The 20843-nt window shown below is 58.8% G+C and overlaps 1 protein-coding gene across 5 annotated transcripts in view; it reads left to right on the forward strand.

Moving 5' to 3' along the window:
• The window catches only part of TMCC2 (transmembrane and coiled-coil domain family 2), a 35578-nt gene extending 16467 nt beyond the window's left edge, over nt 1–19111 (forward strand). For 2 of the 5 annotated variants that reach the window (XM_028530809.2, XM_028530810.2), the window contains exons 3-5: nt 14687–15627; nt 16733–16868; nt 17586–19111. In XM_028530809.2, the coding sequence (XP_028386610.1) occupies nt 14687–15627; nt 16733–16868; nt 17586–17897 (1389 nt within the window). In that variant the 3' untranslated portion in view covers nt 17898–19111. Of the gene's footprint in view, nt 1–7143; nt 7424–8113; nt 8338–13253; nt 14071–14686; nt 15628–16732; nt 16869–17585 lie in introns of those variants that run through there. The other 3 variants (XM_028530813.2, XM_028530812.2, XM_036015821.1) reach the window with 3 other exon arrangements.
• Nucleotides 19112–20843: the final 1732 nt, after the last annotated feature.

Raw genomic sequence — 20843 nt, forward strand, 5'->3', positions numbered from 1 at the left:
GCAGCCCTGAGTTCCAGCAGCAGTTCAGCCTCAGTGGTGGAGTCTGTTGGTCATATCTTCCCTCCAAACCCAGGTAGCTGTCTTAGAGGTTGCACCTTAAACGACTTCCTGGTAAAGCAAAAAAAGTTGTCATCTTAGCCTCACTATTCTGCTTTCTGTTATTTATGTGACACTGGGCAAGATAACTACTCTGTCTTATACCTGTAAAGTGGAAAAAAAATGTCATCGTCCCTGGCTGGCATAGCTCAGTGGATTGAGCACAGGCTGCCGACCAAAGCATTGCAGGTTCGATTCCCAGTCAGGGCACATGCCTGGGTTGCAGGCCACGGCCCCCAGCAACCGCACATTGATGTTTCTCTCTCTCTCTCTTTCTCCCCCCCTTCCCTCTCTAAAAATAAATAAATAAAATCTTAAAAAATAAGAATATATTTCTTAAAAAAAAACGTCATCGTTTGTTGGCACACTGGGGCACTGGCAGGTGAAGAGAGAAGGCAGGCAACGTGACTTTGGGGCTCCCCATCAGCGTGTGGCCCTAACTGCCGGGAAAGCTGGAGGCTGTAGCAGGAAGCTCGGTAACATGTGCAGTGACGGTGGATGTGGGCCCTCTGGTTCTTCAGCAGATGATTCCCACCCTCTTTTTTTTGTTTTGTTTTTTTGCTGAGCAGCTCTTCCTAGAAGAAGAGGCCTCGGGAAAACTGAGTGACTCTTCTGTCCTGCCTTTATTACCTGGGAGTGGGTCGGTGGCCTGTGTCCCTTTCCTCCTGCCCCTTCCCAGTCTGGCTTGCTCAGGGCTTCCCTCTCAGCCCAGTTCAAAACCTCTCCCCAGCTGTCACCACGCTCCTCCCGCCCGCTCTGGGCTGTGTGAGGTGTGCCTCGAGAAGAGGGATTGCACAGAGGTGCTGGGTGTACAGCTCGCTCTGCTGAGGAGCCCCTGACTTTGCCTTGCTTGCCCTCCCCTGCTATGCAGGGTCCTTGGTCCCCTCTGAGGATGAGGAGCAGGGTGGGGTGGGAGCCAGCAGCCTCAGGAGACCAGCATGGAGGGGCCCAGTGGCAGGAGGGCTGTTCCTCACAGGACAGCCTGCTGCCCCAGAGTTCTGAGGGCTGGCAGGGTGGGAGAGAGGACCAGGTGCTAGCAGTGAGGAGGCGGAGAGATGAGGTCATGACTGGACACGTCCCTGTGGCCTCGTGGAGTTGTTATCTCCAGGCCCCAGGTGGGGAAAACTGTGGCGTTCAGCTTATCGTGTAAACCAGAGCAAACTCTGGAAGCCTGTGACACTCCTCCCCCAGATTTATCCCACAACAAGATTTCTCCTCTGCCCTGGCACAAATAAGCTCCCCTGTGTTCTCCGAGGGGCTGGCCCGGGAGGGGCTGCCCTCTGCCCTACGCTGTCTCCTGGAAGACAGACCTTGGCAGGCGCCAGGGTCTCTGGTTTATTTATGTCTGGGAGCCTGCTGGTTCAGTGTCAGGAGAGGTTTCCAACCATGTCCCTAAGGCAGCGGGGGAGGCCAGGGGCGCCTCGGCCTGCCCGCCAAGTGCACACACCCCCGGAGCCATGTGTGCCGCCCCGTTCACAGTCCCTCACTCCTGTGCCTGCTCGAGTCTGCCAGCCTGAACTCACACCCAGTTGCTGGGAAGCACAGCTGCCTTCTCTCCTCCCTGCTCCACGCATCTCAGCTTGTCTTCCCGTCTCTCTTCCTCCCTGCGGGGAAAGGTTCCTCAGGCGGAGCGGGGCCAGAGTCAGCCAGCCCAGTGGCCTCAGAAGAGCCTCCCAGGCCAAGGCAGGGCAGCTCTGTGATTTGCCGTGAACTCTTCCTTCCTGCCCTGGTGATTAAAAGCCCCTGTTTCCCAGGGTGCTGAAGGCCCCACCATAGCAGCCTGTCTCAGGGTACCTGGCAAGCCAAGTAATGTGCAGCCCAGGGAGTGCAGTCCACAAGGTCATGATAACTTTGCAGGGTGGCAAACGGGTACACTGTGGTGATCGCTTGTAAGGCATATAAATATTGAATCATCATGTTATACACCTGAAACTCATACGACATTGTATGTCAGCTACACTTTAGTTTTTAAAAAAGGTTCTCCCTTTAGTATGATTTGAATTGCACAGATTCAGGTGAAGGCTCTTGCCTTTTAGGAGTCCTGCCCAATCAGGAGAGGGGCCAGAAAATGAGGACTCTACCCCTTGCCTAAAGCTCTGACACCAGAGAGCATAAGCAGCAGCTTCCTGCTGACTTCTGGAACAGGATCGTGGGCTCAGTTAGTTGCCCAGCAGGTACCTGGCCTCTGGCGTTAGCCTTTATTCATCTTTTTCCCACCGACATCCATGCCTTTCTTTGTTGTTTTTTTAATTGTTGTTGTTTTTTAAAGATTTTATTTATTTTCAGAGAGAAGGGAAGTGCGGGAGAAAGAGAGGGAGAGAAATACCAGTGTGTGGTTGTCTCTAGTGCGCCCCCAACTGGGAACCTGGCCCACAACCCAGGCGTGTGCCTTGAGTGGGAATGGAATCAGCGACCCTTTGGTTTGCAGGTCAGCACTTAATCCACTGAGCCACACCAGGCAGGGCCATGACTTTCTTTCTAGATAGAAAGTTCCCAGTGCTCTCCAGATGAGCGCTGGCTGCTGATAGTACAGAATTCCCCGGGTACAGTTAGATAACATCCAAATTACCTGGCTGAGACCTGATGTCCTGCATTCTCAACCTACTTGTCTCTGAGCTCAGGCCCAAACCCTGAGGGAGACCCTGTGGCTCTTGGCAGCCCCTGGGGGCTGAGATGATGCCCCTCAGACACAGGTGGGAGACACCAGTCGGATCCCCAGACTTCTCCCTCAGGTCGTCAGCCTCAGCCTCAGCCTGGGCCCCCTCGGACAAGCACGCCCCAGCGCTGCCCGGGGGAAACTGCGCTGAAGGCTCAGGTGTCAGCCCCCATGCCAGAGCTGATAGCAGACGACAGCAAGAGGAGCTCTGTCATCTGGTTCCAGACGGCAAGGAGCCGGCGCTGGCGCTGTGGGCACGGGTCACGGGAGCTGGCACTGGTGTCCCCAGCTACCAGGCACATTCCTCCCCGATCCTGCACATCCCTGAGTCGTGAAACGTGAGCCTCGCTCCCTCCGGTGCCAGATGAGGCAATGGAAATACAGTATCACGAACCTGATCCTTGCTTCTGCCTCTTCTTTCTTTTCAAAGGCACAGTTTGGGCTTTCTCTATTTATATCCCTCGGGGCAGAGGGCCCTGAGATAGAGGCAGTGGTGAGTGCACACCACCTATTGCATTCCTTCTAGGCTCCTGGGGAACAAGGGCTCCCCTGCTTTGCAGTGGGGGCCTTAGAGGCAAGGAGTGAAGTTTTGAGAACAGTAGCCTCCTCCGACCCCCCTTCTTTCTCCAGCAACAGGTGCTGGGCTGTTGCGAGCAGCTGGTGTAACTGTTTGTGGTGCTCCCAGCCCGTTTCCCACCTTCTGTGGAGGCTGACTCAGGTGCCCCTGCTCCTTTGTCCTTTTCAACCTACGCCCAAGTCTGGGTTTGGGGAATAAGCACTGTATCCTTTTCTATCTCTCCAGATGCCCCAGTACTGGGACCCCAGAGTTTGGGCCAGCATCCATAGCTAGTGAATAATTCAGCACGCTCAGCAGAAGCTAACTCGGATCCAAAGTGATACTGTGGCAGGAGGCCGCCCGGGGCGGCTGGAAAGGCGAGCCCTGCCCCGGAAAGACAAGTGCTCTGTAATGTTAACTTCATTATATAAGGTTTCTGCCCTGCCTGAGAAGGCAGGCGGCTTCACGCCCAAATATTACCTGGGTCCTAGGACTCCGAGGGGGCTCAGCGGCGTCGTGGGCGTGCCCCTCGGACGGACAGGTCATGTCCGTTTGAGCCTTCCCGGGAGAGCTCGGGCAGCGTGCAGAGTGCTCCCCCAAATGCTTCTCCTGCGGTCACTCGTGCCGGCCCACGGCAGAGCCCGTGAGACTGGAGGACGCCCCACGGGTTCTGTGTTTTGGTCCTCTGCTGTCAGTGAGGAACCCTTCTGAGTTATTCCTGGCGACTGGGGTGGAGTGCAGGGTGTGCCGTTTCCTAAAAATTCCCCCAGAAGAAGATAGGGCTTCTCTCTGCATCACTTTCTCTTGGACCTGTCCTCACGTCCCCGCCCCCAGGGAAACAGGGTGGCTGTGCAAGTCTTGGCATCATCCTTCCTTCCTACCTGCCTGGCACCAATTTCGATTTTTAAAAAAAGTGACCTAGTTGTGTGATTCTCTCCACTGCCCAGCATCTGGCTCACGACTGTGCCCGAGGAGGACTCCCCGGACAGGGGTGTCGCTGGCTTAGATGGGCAAAGGACCAGCGGGTGGCAGAGATGGCCCCCTCCCTCCTGGGAGCAGCCGAAAGGTGGCGTGGTGTGTGCACGTGGTGCTGCCCCGTGGCCTGTCTGCCGGGGCCTCTCTGGGTGCTTCTCCAGCGCCTTCGGCTGGGCCTGTCCACGTGCTGCTAGGAAACGTGCCCACCTTGGTTCTCTAGCTCACCTTAAAGAAGAGGAGTCTTCCTCCCGCACTTCCCCCGAGGGAGGCAGGGCTTGCTCCTTGGTGACATGAGTTTCTCAGAAAATGCACCTGCTGGCTGTGTCCACAAGTGAATGTCAGGGCCGCCTCCCAGACCCCGAGTCCAGGAGGTGAGCCTTGGAGAGCGCGGGCCTTTCCCAGAGGACCGTAGCATGGAGATCTTCACAGCGCATTTGGAGCCCGAGTTTTTTTTAAGGCCTCACCTTGTGTTCTAAGTTGCTAAATTTAGCTGCTTTTCAGCATTCGTCTTTGCTCCTAAAGCCTATGACTTCTCAGGTTTCCCATCTTTCAGCATGTGTGGTTCGTGGGGTTTTTTTTTTCTTCCTAAGACAAAAAAGTAAGTAGGAAGACTTAAAAAGGAGAGGGGGTTGTGGGGGAATGAAGAGCAATAACAAGGAGCAAAGGAAGAGACAATAAAAAATTTAATATTTAGAGTATTGAAGAAAGAAGATGTATGGCATGGGAATTAAGGGAAGGGGGAGAAAACTGGATTGAGGGAACCCAGTGAAAGAGTGGGCTGGAGCTGCTGGCCGTGCGGAGAGGACAGCCTCGTGAGCAGGACCCGGGCTTCCGGCCAGGGCCCCTCCAGGACGGCAGAAGCCCCATCTGTCACCCCCGGTCTCAGACTAACTGACAACAGTGGAGAGAGCGAGGCCAGAGACACCTGCCGCTGTCCCACCGCCCGCGCCTGCGCAGCAGCAGTGACTGCCCGCCCCGGCCAAGGGGGGCCCGCATCTCTGCCGGGTTGCAGAGCAGGTGGGAGGGGAGCCAGGGCACGGCTAGGACTCACCAGGAAGGACACGTAAAGGCACTCACGAAGCAGCACCTCCCCTTTGCCAAAGGACGGCTGCTTTGTGGTACCTGCCCTTTCAGAGCCTGTGGCTCTTGCCCCCACTGCCACCTTTCCTGAGGCCACCAGCCCCACTCTCAACTGTGCTCCCTAGGGCAGCCACTTCTCTGGCTTTTTCTGTTGCAGGCAAAGTCTTCCCGGTACCTTCTAAAATGACTGTGCTTGGGCGGGTTGTGGGGGGGTGCAGTGCATGCATACCCAGGTGGTGAGGAAGCCTTAGTGCTGGGGTGGGTGGGGGCGCATGCGTACACAGGTAGCAAGGAAGCCTCAAGACCAGCCGTCTATTTCAATGAAACCTGTGACTTGTCACGTTCCCATTTCAACTTCGCTACAGCCGGGAAGCAGCTAGCAAACCAAGGCTGGGCTTCAGAAAGAGTCGCCAGGGCTCAGCTCTTTCCCGCTCTCCCCCGTCTCCTAATGCCGTGGTCTCACTCCCTGAAGCCTCTTCCTTCAGGCCGCCGCTTTGTAGGTGCTGCCGCCTCCTCTTGCAGTTGAGAAACAGCTTGTATGAGGCCGCATAGCTACTGAGTAACAGGGTGAGGACTGACAGCAGCCTTCTGACTCCCTGCCCTCTGCTGTGCCACCAGAAGTCCCGGCCAGCACCCAGGAAAGGACGTGCCCTCCTGCTGCACTCCCACCCCCAGCCAGGGCTTCCCAAGCTCCCCAGTCCTCAGGTACTCCTCCCCACTGTGGTGGACACTGAGCATGGGAGCCTGTGCTGACTTGACCAGGTCCCGTAGCAAGTCTGGAATTGGGACCCGGACGCTGGGCTGGCAGCACCTGCCCATCATAAGGCCTTGGGCTCCTGTCCCCCCTCCCACCGCCGCCCAGAGCAGGAAGCAGACTTGGGGACATTTCTTGCACGCAGAGACAAGGACAGACTCAAGAGGAAAAGGGATCTGTCCTGCTGGCTTGCCTGGCAGGCGTCCCCCGGGTTCCTGTTTGTTCCTTTCCTCTTAGCCGACTATGGCAGTACAGTGTGACCTTGTAGAAAGCTCCTTTGGGTGCTTCTGAGCCTTTAGGATCCGAGGCAGCCTGGGGAGTGAGACCTCCGAGGTCTCGTGAGAGCCCCAGGCTCAGCTCCCTCAGCCCCTCCCACCCTGGTCTCCGGCTGCCACTGCCTCCTCCCTCTTTTCTTTTCTGGGTTGTAAGGAAAGGTCACAAACCCTAGCTTGGTGGCACCTAGAGAGGAGGGGGTGGGGGCACGGTCGTGAGAGTGAGAGGCCTGGCTGCCTCGTTGCCACTGCAGAGCGGGACTGTCTCCCGCTGCAGCTCAGCGAGATGATCATGCAGTCGTTTTGCAGACACAGATGCTGAGGGAGGGTCAGTCTTATGCTAGGCACAGGGAAGGGTTGGGACATATTTCAGATCTGGTCCCCGCCCTCCTAGGGACAGCAAGACCCAAGACCTACGTATACATAACCATAGTGTAAGAGGACCAGTGCCCAGTGCCAAAGCCTCAAGTGAAAACCGAGGGAGATCATCTCGATAGACAGAGGGGCTGCCGGAAGTGCTCCCTGACCCCACGTGTCTGTCAGCTGGCCCCAGAAACAAGCCTGTGTGTTGCTTTTGCTAGGCTCCTGTTCTCACAAACCCCAAGTCACCCGCTGCCACAAATATTTGTGAGGTTTCCACAAGCCGCGGGTGTGGGCACTCCTACTCCTGGCATTCTGACTGCAGGGCCTGGCTCTGGGCCTCAGAGATAGTGCTGGGCCCGTCTTATCTCCCCACACCTTCTTGAGACTGGGGCCACCCGTCAGCATGATCCGTGTTGACCCGCAGTATTTAACCGAGTCCCTCACCAGACTCAGGTGGGTGCAGAATCCATGTCTTCTTTGACTAGTGACTCTGTTCAGCGAAGCTGCCCTTAGAGAGACTCAGCAGAGAGAGCCCTGAGCGTGGTGGCCTCCCCACCACCCTCCTCACAGCTTGCTCTCCTCAACTGTGAGCCTCTGACCCCCTCTGCTGGACACTCCCAGGACTGCCTGCTGGGACTGTCAAGATGAAAGCCAAGGAGGAAGAGGCTGCTGTGAGTTCACAGTTCAGTTTTATCTGGAGTGTTTTTCCAGGGCAGTGCTGCAGGAGGTGGGGTGGGGGTAGGGCAGGGAATGGGAAGCAGAAGCTTGCGCAGAAGTAGCTGCAGTGGTGTCCACAGCAGAGAGTGGATTTCCAGGGGAGGCTCTCGGGGCAGAGGGACGAGGCAGGCTGCGGTCTGGTTACCGCAGAGGGAGGGTGCCTGGAGAGCGGCAGTGCCTCAGACCAGTGGGCCGGGCAGCAGTAGGAGAGGGAGAGGACTCCCCCTGAGCTGGCTGTGAGGCTCCAGCCCTTGGGGCACTGGAGAGCCCTCAGTCCTGGGAGCCTGGCCAGGAGGCCTAGTTCCATTAGAAGGCTGAAGAAGGGAGCCGGTGGGCCGGTGCCTCTGTCAGAGGGGCTATGACGGTGGGAGGTATTTCTAGGCTTGCACCCCGGGAGGGGACAGGCAGAGTACCCATTTGGGAGGGCGAATGATGCAGGTGCACTTGTACTAGAGCTTCTTCCTGTCGCACCTGGATGTCCTCCTGTACACTGAATTCACAGCGGCAATGGCTGGACTCAGGGATGGGCAAGGCGGGCTGGGCAGCACCTCGTCAGAGCTTGGTCTACCCAATTGGTGAACCCCTTTGTCTCCTCCCAGATGGGAAGGAGCGGCACAGGCCCCAGGGAAGGGGGAAATCTCCCCGAGCAATCCGCCCTAATCCCGGGCTGAGCCTCAGGCTGGAGATGGCGGCGGCAGAGCCTGGGAGCTCTGGCACCCCCGCTCGCAGACCCCGGCTTCCCTCGGCAAGCCCAGTGCTGCCCAGGGACTATGACCCCTGGGCCCTGGCACAACCTGCAGAAAGCTGGGGCCCCAGAGCCCCTGGCACCCTGGCACCAGCACAGCTGCGGGAAACGGTACTCACACAGGTGCGGCCCCTGAGGGTGGAAGGAGGGAAGCTCACAGGTGTGCTCGGGGTGCTGGGGGAGAGCCGCTTCTGCAGAGTGTCTGTCAGGTGGGCTGTGCTCTCCCCCTGGCCTCTTAGGGTGCAGCCCTCTCCCCTCTCTGTTGTAGAGAACTCTGTGGATGGGACGAGGGAGGAGGCATAGGCTCACCAGTGCTGGGAGGGCCTCGGGGGTTGGGCAAGGGGGCTTTGTGCAAGAGGTGAGAGAACCCTGGCACAGGTGCTTCCAGAAACCAGTAGCCATGAGTCACTCCACCTGGTGCAGGAGGAGCTGACCGGATGTTAAATAGAAGGGGTGTTTCCGGTTGTGGTTGCTTCTGTCTCCAGAGAGAAACACGGTTTTCAGTGAGAGTGGAGTGTGATGGTCCAGTGAGCACGGACCCCAGGTGGGCAGTGGGAGAGTCCAAAGGGAGCAAAGTGCAGGGCTCTTGGGACTTTTGGAGAATTCAGAGGAGGCCCCAAGGTTGGGGGGCCACTCTGGGGGCCTGATCAGGGGTCTGCGGGTGTGAGGAAACAGAGGGGACTGTAAGCCATTTGTGTGGACGAAAGGGTGCTGTTCTCAGCAGGGTAGAAATGAGGCAGCTGGGGGGAGGATGAGGTTTTGAGTGGAACCCAGGGATGGACCTCTGGTGGACCTCTGGTGGAAGGCCTGGAAGCTGAGGGCCAGATGAGAGGAGTGTTGCTCCCTAGGAAGAAAGAGCAGCCTGCGCAGGGCCAGGGTAGGAGGGAGCGCTCCCCGGCTTCAGGAGGAGGCCGATTAAAGCCTCTGCCAATGCCCGGCCTTCCTGAGATCGTAACAGGATGCGTGAATGTGTTTCCTCCACTCTGTGTACCTCAAAATCTGTGTAAGGGCGTGATTGCTGGTGAACCACTGAGGGCCTGTTATGCCACGGGAGAGCCAGGAACCTTGTGCACCTGCCCCTCGAGTCCCCCTTGTGGTGGCTAGGGTGTCCTGCAGGAGTTTTTCACTCTGCTTTGCCCTGGGAGCAGACCCAAGTCTACACACATACTGCCCCACCTGCGCGCTGTTGTCTAAGCCTTAGTCTCCCCGCCTCTGCAGAAAAGCCGCTTAGGCTCCCAGGACCGGTGGAACCACTGGGTTGGGTGGGCTGGCGCCCTCCCCTACACCTTCCTCACCTGGCCGTGCTCAGGTCAGCTGTGACACCCGAGCGTCTCCACCAGGAAGAGAGAGAGCAGCCCACCCAGCAGCTGTGCCGCTGGTTTGGGGGACTGGGCAGCCCCTGATGCCAGGAACGGAGAGCTGGGGTGGTTCTCCGGCTGCAGTGCCAGGTTGGCATGGGAGATGTCAGGCTGCCTCGCTCCCAGCTGCCTCTCTGTGCGGAAGGATCTTAGCTGGCCGTGGCTTTCCCTCCCCATCTGGCCTGGCTGACCTCCCTTTCCCTCTGGGAACTCACAGAAAAAGGGTGCTCTCCTTCCCAAGAAGGGTGCCCAGATCAGAAGCTCTGGCCAGAAGTCAGCAGACACAAGCATCTTGCTGTCACCTGGGACTGACAGCTCCCAGCACAACTCACCTGCTGGGCCTTTAGGCTCCGGAAGCCCAGGCCCTGCTCAGGGCAGTATGTGCGTGGACCTCCACCGGCTTGGCCAGACCCACAGGCAAGGCGGGCTTGACACCTGACCCCTAGTTCCCCACCCCGGGAGGGGACCTGAGGGCCACCTGTTCCTGAATACAGAGCTGCCCTGCTCTCCTAAATGGGAGACTCAGGAGTCCCAGAGCTCCTCTGTGTGTGTGTGTGTGTGTGTGTGTGTGTGTGTGTGTGTGTGTAAGGGGGACCTTCTTTAGTGCTGCCTCTGCAGCCCCTGAGCAGATGGCTAGGGCAGGAAGGCCCCATCTCTGTGTCGGCCAGCTCTGGGAGCCCTAACAGGAGCGCTTGGTAAACCCAGGGAGTGCTGCCTGTCCCTGGGGGAGGGGGTCCGTCTAGGAGCCCCCCGCAGTCCCTCAGGCACCAGGGAGCACGGGTGTGGAGCACACTCAGGTCAGGGCCCCTTCCCTCTCTCACACAGTGCCATGGGGGCCTGGATGCGTTCCGTCTGCAGTGTGTGTGCTGCCGGCCTCAGGGACGCAGGCTGCTGGGCTAGTGTTCAGAGTAAGAGCCGAGGTCCTGTATCTGGGCCAGGTTAACACGTGGATGTGAGCTCAGGCCCGGGAGGAGGCAGAGGCTTAGGAGTCAGGGCTGGGGAGCCCCTCTGATCTGGCCGAGTGCCTGATCTGGCTCTGCTTTGAGTTGCTGCAAGAGGAGGGTGGGGTGGAGAGTCCAGGGCCTGGGAGGCTACGTGGAGGGGTGCTGGGCTATGGCAGGTCTCCCTGGGGCAGGGAGAGTAAAAGGGGAAGTTGGGCCGTGGACGCTTAAGACAGCATCCCAGTTCTGGCCCTTCCAGAACATTCATCAGCTTGGAGCTGAGCCTCTGTTAGAACAAGGTCTTTGATCCCAGCCCTGGCTGGTGGGCACGCTGCACAGGGAGCGTGACATGGCCTCCCTAACTGCCTGGCGTGGAAGGCGCTGGTGGAAGAGGCATGGCCCTCCCTCCACAATCTCCTCTTAGAAGTTGCCCAGCCCGAGCACAGGGGCCAGGTACCCGTGGGGAGTCCAGCCCCTCTCAGGCCAGGAGAGTGGCACGAGGGGCCACAGTGCTGGGGCCACGGCTCCAGGTATGGTGCTGGTGGTGGCTGGGCATGGACAGAAGGCCAGGTGGCCTGGGCCCTGTGAGGCTGTGACAGTTTGAGAGGGGAGCATGCTGCCCCTGTGGCCCACCCACTTCCATGCTCTGGCTGGGGGACCCCGGGAGTTTCGCCTGCTGGTGACCAGGGGTCGAGTGATCAGCACTGCTGTTCTCGCTAGTCTCCCAGAACTTTTTAGACCCGAACTTCTGCTCTGGCGAAAACGTGGCTGTAAGATGAAGGCCAGGTGCCGTCCCGCAGACCACTCCACGGTAGGACACTGGGCCCGGGCCGGCAGGTCGGGCCCTCCTGCACACCCAGGGTGTGCGGCCCTTGCCTTGGGCTCCGGGACCCTGTCATCCCCCCAGAGGGAGCCTGTGCCCACTGAGTAGTCACTCTGCTGTCTCCCTCCCCTGGCCCTGGCGTCCCCTGCTCTGCCCTCTGTGTCTGTGGATTTAACTGTTCTGGACGTTTCGTATGAATGGAATCACTCAACATCCGACCTTTCGTGTCTGGCGCTGTCTCCTGGAGCGATGTTCTTGGGGTTTGCCATGTTGTAGCATCCATTCCTTTTATGGCCAATAGCGTCCCTTTGAGTGGGCCGACCAGCTTTGTTGGCCCATCCACTAACTAAAGGGTGTTTGAGTCGTGCCCGCCCCCTGGCTGTCGTGAGTAACGGCCGCTGTGAGCACGTGTGTGTACGCAGTTACGTGAACACCCGTTCTCAGTTCTCTGGATCTGCACCTGGGCGTGGGACGGTGGGTCGTGCGGTGATTCTACGTTTAACTTCTGAGGAATCGCTGGGCTGTTTTCTACGGCAGCTGCACCACTTTGCATTCCCACCCTGAGGGTTCTAATTCTCCACAGCCTCGCCGACAGTTCCTTCCTTTGCAGAATTACAGCCATTCTAGTGCACATGGAGTATCGCTGAATTTACTCGCACCTGGTTGTGAGCACTTCTGCATGCCCTGAGGTGGTACTGTCCTTGTCGCCTCACACGCCTGTCCTGTGTCACCCTCGGGACAGCCCTCTGATGCGGGTAGAATCACGCCCCTCTTCTAGATGAGAAAACCGGGTCCCAGAAAAGTCACTGACACATCCCAGGACACACAGCTGGCGAGCAACACCCAGGACTCCGTGCCGGTGCCCGACACCAGGTTCAGGGCCCTGCCCGTTTCCAGAGCGGGGCCTGTGGCTTGCTGCTGCTGCAGATCTCTGCTTCCTTCTTCCACACACGGTTTGCTCCATCCCTCTCCACAGCTGTCTCGTTCTTGTCCTGTTCCCACTGGCCTCCCTTAATGGAAGTGTCTTCCCTCCTTGTACTTCCGCCTGTCTCCTGCCAGCTCCGTGGCTCTCTTTCCCTCAGCCACCGCATCCCCCTTCAGTCCTGAAAGGACACTGCTGCTGGGGGTGCCTGCCGAGGGCAGGGCAGGGCGAACCCCTCCCTCCTCATGCCGCCTTCCTCCGCGGCAAGGGCCGTGACGGGGGTGTTCTGTGACTGGAGGTGCTAGCGGATTCAGGCATGGCAGGCCTCAGCAGAGGGGCAGTGAGGAGCCGGTGTCCTGCTGCAGGACCCCCAGGCTTGAGCTTGGGCCCAGGGCAGAGAAGGAGGCAGGCGGGGTGCCGTGGAGGACCCAGGCCCCTGCAGCCCACCGTCAGGCCCCAGCTGGGTTTCCCAGTGTCTGTCCGCCTCTCGTCCACGGGGCTCTCACAGCCAGCTGTGACTCCACTTTTCCCCTTCGAGGCTCAATGGACTCCAGACCTGGGGGGAGCTTCCGGCTGGCAGCGCGGAGCTGTTCCGTACTCCCTCGTCGTCTGGAAGCTCTTCCACTTTTCACGGCATTTTCCAGTCCACGCCTTCTTAGCTTTCCAACCCAATTCTCCGATGCAGCCGGCCCAGACCCGTCTACTGGGTGTTCTTGCCCTGCTGGGGCGGGGCGGGGGTGGGAGGAAGAGTTGAGTCTCTTTTGTACAGCGCGGTGGCCTTATAAAAGGTCAAGTTCCTTATTTGTAAAACTACATGCTGCACATAGAATTTAATTTTGTGTAGTTCAATATCTATATTACAGCATCAATATGGAGTAAATTTGTGGGTATAATGTCTCAAATAAATTTTACCCCCCCGACGAGAGTCTCGTGGCCCAGACCCAGACAGCTGGGAGTGCCTCCCATGCGCCCTTCACACGGCACAGGGTTTGCTCAGGCTCATCTGGTGACCTCGCCGCAGCCCTGGGAGTAGATGTGATTGTCCCTGTGTCGCTGGGGAGGACACCATGACCTGGAAAGGCCTCTGAGGAAGCCCACGCGGAGCTGCCCAGAGTTTGGTGGGGCTGTTGCTGAACAGTATTTTCTGATGCCTTTGACCTCGGCTGTTTCCAGCCTTGGTGTGCGTGACTGGGCCACTCGCCCTGCCCCCACCCCCTGCACCCGAAGAGCGATGATCTGACCCGGCCACACTGGGCTGTGCGGAGTGTAAAAATACTTGGGGTTGAGCCATTTCCTGCTGTTTCCGCTGTTGCATGGCGATAAGACACTGGGGACTCGGCTGTGCAACGAGACCCTCCAGTGCACTGGGGGGCACAGCCCTGGGAGAACGGGGCTCCCGGCCCACCTGCTTTCACCTGACCTGCCTTTCCATCCTTCCTGTCTTCGGGGACCTTCCCCTTTCCCCCACCCTACCTCCTTTATCAGTCTCTCTTTTTTCTCCCTGCCACCCTGATGCGCTTGGGAAGCCTGCTGGCCTTCCGGCGAGGAAAAGGGACTGTCATCTCTTTCCTGCGCATTCACCTCCTCCCCAGCAGGGCAGCTGGCCCCCCTGGCCCCTCTGGCCCCCCCGACTGCTGCCGGCTTCCCTTAGCCTGTGGGCTACTTCTGGGACCTGAGTCTCAGGGCCCTGGCCATCAGGGCGGGGGGGGGGGGGGGTGCCTGTCCCGGTTCTGGGAGAAGGACGGGGCAGGGGCGGGTGCTCCCGCCATCATGAAGCGGAAGAGGTTGCTGACAACTCCAGAGAGCTGGAAGGTAAGGGGGGCTGGGAGGGGTGTCAGCAGAGGCGGGGTGGCCCACAGAGCTGTATTAGAGGAGTACGGGGTAGGGAGGGGGCTTCCTGTGCTGGCCCTGGGGCCAGAGTGCAGGCTCTGGTTGGTTCTGAGGGAGAGGCCTGCTCAAGGCAGCGGCCAGCAGGGAGGCTGGTCCGGAGGGACATTGTGTCTCATCCCTGAGAAACCGGCCCCGTGACTCCGATGAAGTCTCAGGCCTGCTTGGTCCGTGGGGCGGGGCAGCAGGATCTCTGGGCCGGGGTTCCATCCTCTCGTCCTCTCGCAGCTGTGTGCCCTGGAGCAACGTGCTTGAACTCTCTGGCCTGCAGGAGGAACAGAGCCGCCTGGATGCTGGAGGGGGGTGTGGGGATCAGTGAGGCGCCGGGGGGGGGGGGGGGGGGGGCGGGTGGCTGTAAGGGAATGCTGTTGTGGTCGTTGTTACTCCTTTGAACGCTCTTCCTGAAAGTTTCTACTCATCTGCATCCATTTTCTAGGTAGAGAAACCTAGTCCAGGGGTGTCAGGGGCCCCCGAGGGAACCCTGGCTCCCTCGAGTGGTTTTGTGACTTACCCAGGCTTCCTCTACCGCCTTCTTCCCTAGGTGGACAAGGGGGACCTCGTGGCCCTGAGCCTCTCCGGCGGCCCTGGCCATGGTGACGCTGACATCCCCATCAGCCTGGATGTGCCGGATGGGACCCCAGACCCTCAGCGGACCAAGGCCGCCATCGACCACCTGCACCAGAAGATTCTGAAGATCACGGAGCAGATTAAGATTGAGCAGGAGGCACGGGACGACAACGTGGCCGAGTACCTGAAGCTGGCCAACAACGCGGACAAGCAGCAGGTGTCGCGCATCAAGCAGGTGTTCGAGAAGAAGAACCAGAAGTCTGCCCAGACCATCGCCCAGCTGCACAAGAAGCTGGAGCACTACCGCCGGCGCCTGCGGGAGATCGAGCAGAACGGGCCCTCGCGGCAGCCCAAGGACGTGCTGCGGGACATGCAGCAGGGGCTGAAGGACGTGGGCGCCAACGTGCGCGCGGGCATCAGTGGCTTCGGGGGCGGCGTGGTGGAGGGCGTCAAGGGCAGCCTCTCCGGCCTCTCGCAGGCCACCCACACCGCCGTGGTGTCCAAGCCCCGGGAGTTCGCCAGCCTGATCCGCAACAAGTTTGGCAGCGCCGACAACATTGCCCACCTGAAGGACCCTCTGGAGGACGGGCCCCCCGAGGAGGCGGCCCGGGCGCTGAGTGGCAGTGCCACACTCGTGTCCAGCCCCAAGTATGGCAGCGATGACGAGTGCTCCAGCGCCAGTGCCAGCTCGGCCGGGGCTGGCAGCAACTCTGGGGCTGGGCCCGCTGGGGCGCTGGGGAGCCCCAAGTCGAACACGCTGTACGGGGCCCCCGGAAACCTGGATGCTCTGCTGGAAGAGCTGCGGGAGATCAAGGAGGGACAGTCTCACCTGGAGGACTCAATGGAGGACCTGAAGACTCAGCTGCAAAGGGACTACACCTACATGACGCAGTGCCTGCAGGAGGAGCGCTACAGGTAGGTGCCTCCTCCACCCTCGCCGCGGCCCAGCAAGCCTGGACGTGAGGTGGTGAGCGCCAGGTTTCAGACGCAGGGTTGTGGAGGCAGGTGGAAGAGCATCTGAAGGGTCCTGGGCTGCTGGGAGGGACCAGGGAGAGGCGCTGAGGAGCCTTCCTGCAGACTGGTCCGAGCAGCTGGGAGGTGGGTGGGCAGGCCCTCTGGAAGGAAGCCTCCGCCTGTCTCAGGGGCTGTGAGTGTCCTTACTTGAGGCTTATGTGGTCAGTGTGCAGAAGGGGAAACTGAGGCAGGGACCGGCTGCATAGCTTCTCCTCTGATTACGAGCACTGACTCTGGAGCCAGGCTACCTGGGTTCAAATCCCAGCTCTACTATCTACTCTCCGCCTTGAGCAAAGTCCTCACTGCACTCTGCACCTGGTTTCCTTATCAGTAAGGCGAGAATAACGTGAATCTCCACTCAAAGCATCTGAGAATTAAATGAGACCAAACATGTGAAGTTAAGGGTATAAATACCTGTCATGGCCAGTGTGACTCGAGCCGGCCCCTCCTCCCCTCTGCCCACCGCACTCTCCTGCTCCACGCTTCCAGTGTGGCACTGGCATGTGCTCCCTGAGTTCTTAGAGGTTTTATCCTTAGCACTTTTTCTTGTTTATATCTATGAAGAAGGTTTAGACAGCTGCAGGGGAGCCCTGCCTGAAAACGGCCCACCCCACCTAAGAGTCGTCTTTCAATGCTTGTGCTTCCAGAGCGTGGACCGTACTGTACACCCCTGTGTGTCTGGTAGCCAGGAGAGCATCTGAGCTCAGGGCAAATGCCTTAACCTCTCTGTGCCTCCGCTTTCTCATCTGTAAAATGGGGGTGACTAGTGCTCACCTTGTGGGGTTGCGGGGATGATCCTGCGAGGTAACCTGGGTGGAGCGCTCAGCGCAGCACCCGCTAAGACGTGCTGTGGACGCAGTGCCTTTCACTGTCGTAGTGTTACATCTGGGGCGGGGCCGCCACGCGGGGCTGGTTGCGTCATTGTTGAGAAGGGATGGAACTGATCCTGGGGAGAGAAGCGGGGCTCGGGAGCCAGGGCTGGTGTCACGCCTTCTCCCTCTGCCAGGTACGAACGGCTGGAGGAGCAACTGAACGACCTGACTGAGCTTCACCAGAACGAGATGACCAACCTGAAGCAGGAGCTGGCCAGCATGGAAGAGAAGGTGGCCTACCAGTCCTACGAGAGGGCTCGGGACATCCAGGTACACCCAGGGCCCCAGCCCGGGGAGGTCCCAGATGTGCTGATAGAGCTGGCAGCAGCCAGAGGGGGAAGATTTACCAAGTGGGGGGTGATGGGCACAGACGGTTCCATCAGCTGGGGCAGACGGACCCAGGGATGAAGAGGACGGTGTGGGGTGGGGTGCAGAGAGGAGCAAGGCAGGCCTGGGGCAGAGAGTGTGCCCTGTGCGCAGGCGAACTGACTGCTGAGGGCTGCTGTGCACCCAGACCCTTGATGGCAGCCTTGCCGATGACTAGTGGGAGTTTCCAGGTGCCTCCAGAGGAAGCTGGGGTTGGGTCAGCTCCTCCCCTTCCCACAGCAATCAAGTTTCCATTTTTCCTTTTTTTTTTTTTAAAGATTTATTTATTTATTTTTATTTTTATTTTTTTTAGGGAGGGAAGGCAGGGAGAGGGAGAGAGAGAGAGAGAAACATCAATGTGCGGTTGCTGGGGGTTATGGCCTGCAACCCTGGAATGTACACTGGCTGGGAATCGAACCTGGGACACTTTGGTTCCCAGCCCGCGCTCAATCCACTGAGCTACGCCAGCCAGGAAGTTTCCATTTTTCTACCAGCCTCCCCAACTAGTCACAAGTAAGGGCTCAGCCCCCAGCTGTAGCTGCTCAGCCTACCCCTGCCTGGCCTTCGGCAGGGGCGTACTGTACATGGCCCCCTCCCACGACGTCCCCCTCCACCCCGCAGGAGGCTGTGGAGTCCTGCCTGACCCGGGTCACGAAGCTGGAGCTGCAGCAGCAGCAGCAGCAAGTGGTGCAGCTGGAGGGAGTGGAGAACGCCAACGCCAGGGCGCTGCTGGGCAAGTTCATCAACGTGATCCTGGCGCTCATGGCCGTGCTTCTGGTGTTCGTGTCCACCATCGCCAACTTCATCACGCCCCTCATGAAGACACGCCTGCGCATCACCAGCACCGCCCTCCTGGTCCTCATGCTCTTCCTCCTCTGGAAGCACTGGGACTCCCTCACCTACCTCCTGGAGCACGTGCTGCTGCCCAGCTGAGGGGCCAGCTGGTCCCCACCCCGTGCTCCCCTGGCCCCCAGCTGGCACGCCTCTCTAGGAGGCACCTGGGGACTCCCTGCTCCCTTGGATTTTTCACGTGTCTGGTTTGGCTTCCTGCCCAAACTGTCCATTCCAGCAGCACCAGTCCCTTCTCTGTTCTTGCTTCCCTCCGACACCTTCTCCCTGTTGGCCTGAAGGGAGCCTTCGAAGGCAGCCCTGGCTGGAGGCAGTGGGGACATCTGTGGCCAGATGGAGCAGAGGTCACCAGGATGGACTATTTTGATTATTTATAGTTGCACAAGAACTCCGCTGACTTGAATGCTGCCGGTTGGGAAGGCCAGTGAGAACAGGAGCAGGAGAGAGCCATGCCCCAGTTTTCCGGGCGAAGAGCCCGCCTGGTGGCAGCCACGGCTCCCCGCTGTGGAGATGGTCAGGATGAGGAGGGCAGTGGGAGGCTCTGCAGCCCCAGAGAGAGGAGGGGGCATCCGCTGGGCTAGAGGGAAGGCTCAGCCCACCCCTCCTTCCTCCAGAGCTGGTCTGAGGCAGGGTTCTGGGCTGGGCCCTTTTGGGAGCCGAAGGATGCAGGCTCTGGAGGCCAGGTGGGTGTGGCTTTGGACCTGCGTTTTCCCTGTTGTTCTTTCTGCCCATCACTGGATCTGCTCTTTTCAGGGAAACAGGCCCAGGGGCCCTGAGCCTCCGCCCAAGCCCTTAGGCCTCTGGGAGCACTTGGGCTCTATTTATTTATTTATTTGTTCAGACATACCTAATCCCTGCTGAGCTCCAGGGAGAGGTCGGCCCCTTTCCTCGCTCTGAAGCCAGGGCTTGTTCTGGGCTGCCAGGCACTTCCATCCATCAGCTTCCGGGGGATCCTGGCCAGGGGTTCCTGGCCGGGAGATCAAAGTGGGGCAAAGCCCCGCAGCCCCTCTCCCGAGCAGCCTGGAGCCAGGATGGGAGGGGCGAAGCTTCTCTCTCGTGTCTATTTATTTTGTATGTGTGTGTTTGTGTGGAAGAGGTGGTTTATTGCTTTATTTTTTTAAGGCTCTAGAGTGTTGTGTATGGTTTCTGTTCACATCCCAGCCTCCCCATTAGCACTTCCGAGAAGAGAGGGGATTTCTCAGAAAAGGAGAGAGAAATCCCCGAGGACAGGGGAGGGGAGTGGCTTCCAGCTGTTGTGGACCTTCCTGAGAAATAAATATCCTCTAAATTTTCAATCATCCTGTCTAGTGCTGAATGATTAGGCTGTCTCCATGGAAGCCGCACACCTCTCCACACTCAAGGGCTCTGGGTGACGAACGGGACCTCGCCTGCTGGCCTGAGCCCTTCTTCCTCTGGGACCTGACATGGAACAAGGGCTCTCCTAGCCTTCCCATCTGCTTTGTTCAGCCCAGGCTTTGGCCTAGGTGAGAGGGAGGTGAGATGACACTTACCCCATCCAGCCGTCTTGGAGTGCTTTCTGGAAGGAAGGAAGGGGGGGAAGGGCAGGGAGGTTTCCATAGCTTGGAGAAGATAAGCTGCCAGAGGCTTGGATGACAACAGTCATACCCAGAGGTGACCACGAGAGGGCAGCAGAGCCCTTAATTCTTTCTTAGGGTTCAGTCCCCAAGAGGCTTCTGTTAAGAGTTAGTTTGGCCTTATCAATGCTGTCCACGCAGAGCACAGATCACCAGGAGCTAGAGCATCGCCTTGAATATAGAGGCCAGGCCCAATGTGGCTGCACCTCCCACTCCTTGGCAGTTAAGGGCACCTACGGAAGGCACTGGATGTCCAGCAAGAACCCTGTGGGAGCTTAGGGGGTCACCTGAATCTCCCTAATGGGAGAAGGCAATGCTGGCCTCCAGCACTATGGAAGCAGGAGCAGGTGCGGAAAGCACCTTCACCAAAGGCCTGGCCTGCAATTAGTGTGTGCACCTGTGGCCAACTCCCATGCTTCCCTGGGACTCAGTTTCCACATCTGTAAAATGGGACAGATGCAGTAGCTACTAATTTCAAAGGGCTGTGACATTCTGTGGTTCTATAGGTCTGAGAAGTCAAAAGTTTAGCTGTGTCCATGACCTCAGGCTTGAGAGGACTCTGGGAGTCAGGGGCCCTGACAAGACCAGAAAGGGCGCTGTGCTGGTACCGTGAGGCAGGCAACGCTTACAGCTGCCTCTGCCTGATGTAACTGGGGAGTTTCGCCAGGTGACCTCATGGGGCCTTCCAATGGTGTTACCCCCCTTCTCTTCCAACCGCATGCACGTCTCCCTGGGAGGGACTGGGAGGAGGGCGCTGCTGGGCCAGAAGCCCACATTCCTGGGCCCCAGGTGGGGGTGAGCTGCTCTGAGCTGCAGGCATTTTCCACATTCTTCCCCAAGGTCAGGTGCCTTCACTGCACTGGCTCTTAATGTCACTGCCAGCCATGGTCCACACTGAAAGGGAGGCGGGAGGAGGGAGGGTAGACGTCATTCTCAGCACATCCTGAGGCCGCAAAGCAAACAGTCCAAGAAGAGAGCTAAGATCAGCTTCAGCTCCAGAGGCATCTCTGCAGAAAGGACGAACGGGCCTGTGTCAGCCTCATCGAGACAATGTGGTATCTAGTAAATCCCCGTCCCCTACAACTGGGAGTTTGGGTTTTTCCTCTGATGGTCCATGATGCTTCCTTGTTTGTGTTGGAGCCTCCACCCTCTGTAAAAAGGGGGTGAGTTGCCTCCACTCTGGACCTGCCTCCCTCTCCTGCCAGGGGTTCACAGGGTGGCCTCCTCTGTGGGGGACCATCATCCATAGACTGCAGGGCCCAGAGGCAGGCTCCTTCCAGGGTATCTGTGCTGCTGCCCTGGCCCCACATGGAGGGTTTAGAGGGCTCAGCCAGGCCCACATGCCCTGCAGTCTCAACCTGCCCAGGGTGGGGGCAGCTTAGAAGTTACCTCTTCCTGGACATGATGCTCTGCCATAGCAGCAGCAGCACCTGGG

The sequence above is a fragment of the Phyllostomus discolor genome, chromosome 14 (assembly GCF_004126475.2).
Source record: "Phyllostomus discolor isolate MPI-MPIP mPhyDis1 chromosome 14, mPhyDis1.pri.v3, whole genome shotgun sequence".
Taxonomy (NCBI): Eukaryota; Metazoa; Chordata; class Mammalia; order Chiroptera; family Phyllostomidae; genus Phyllostomus; species Phyllostomus discolor.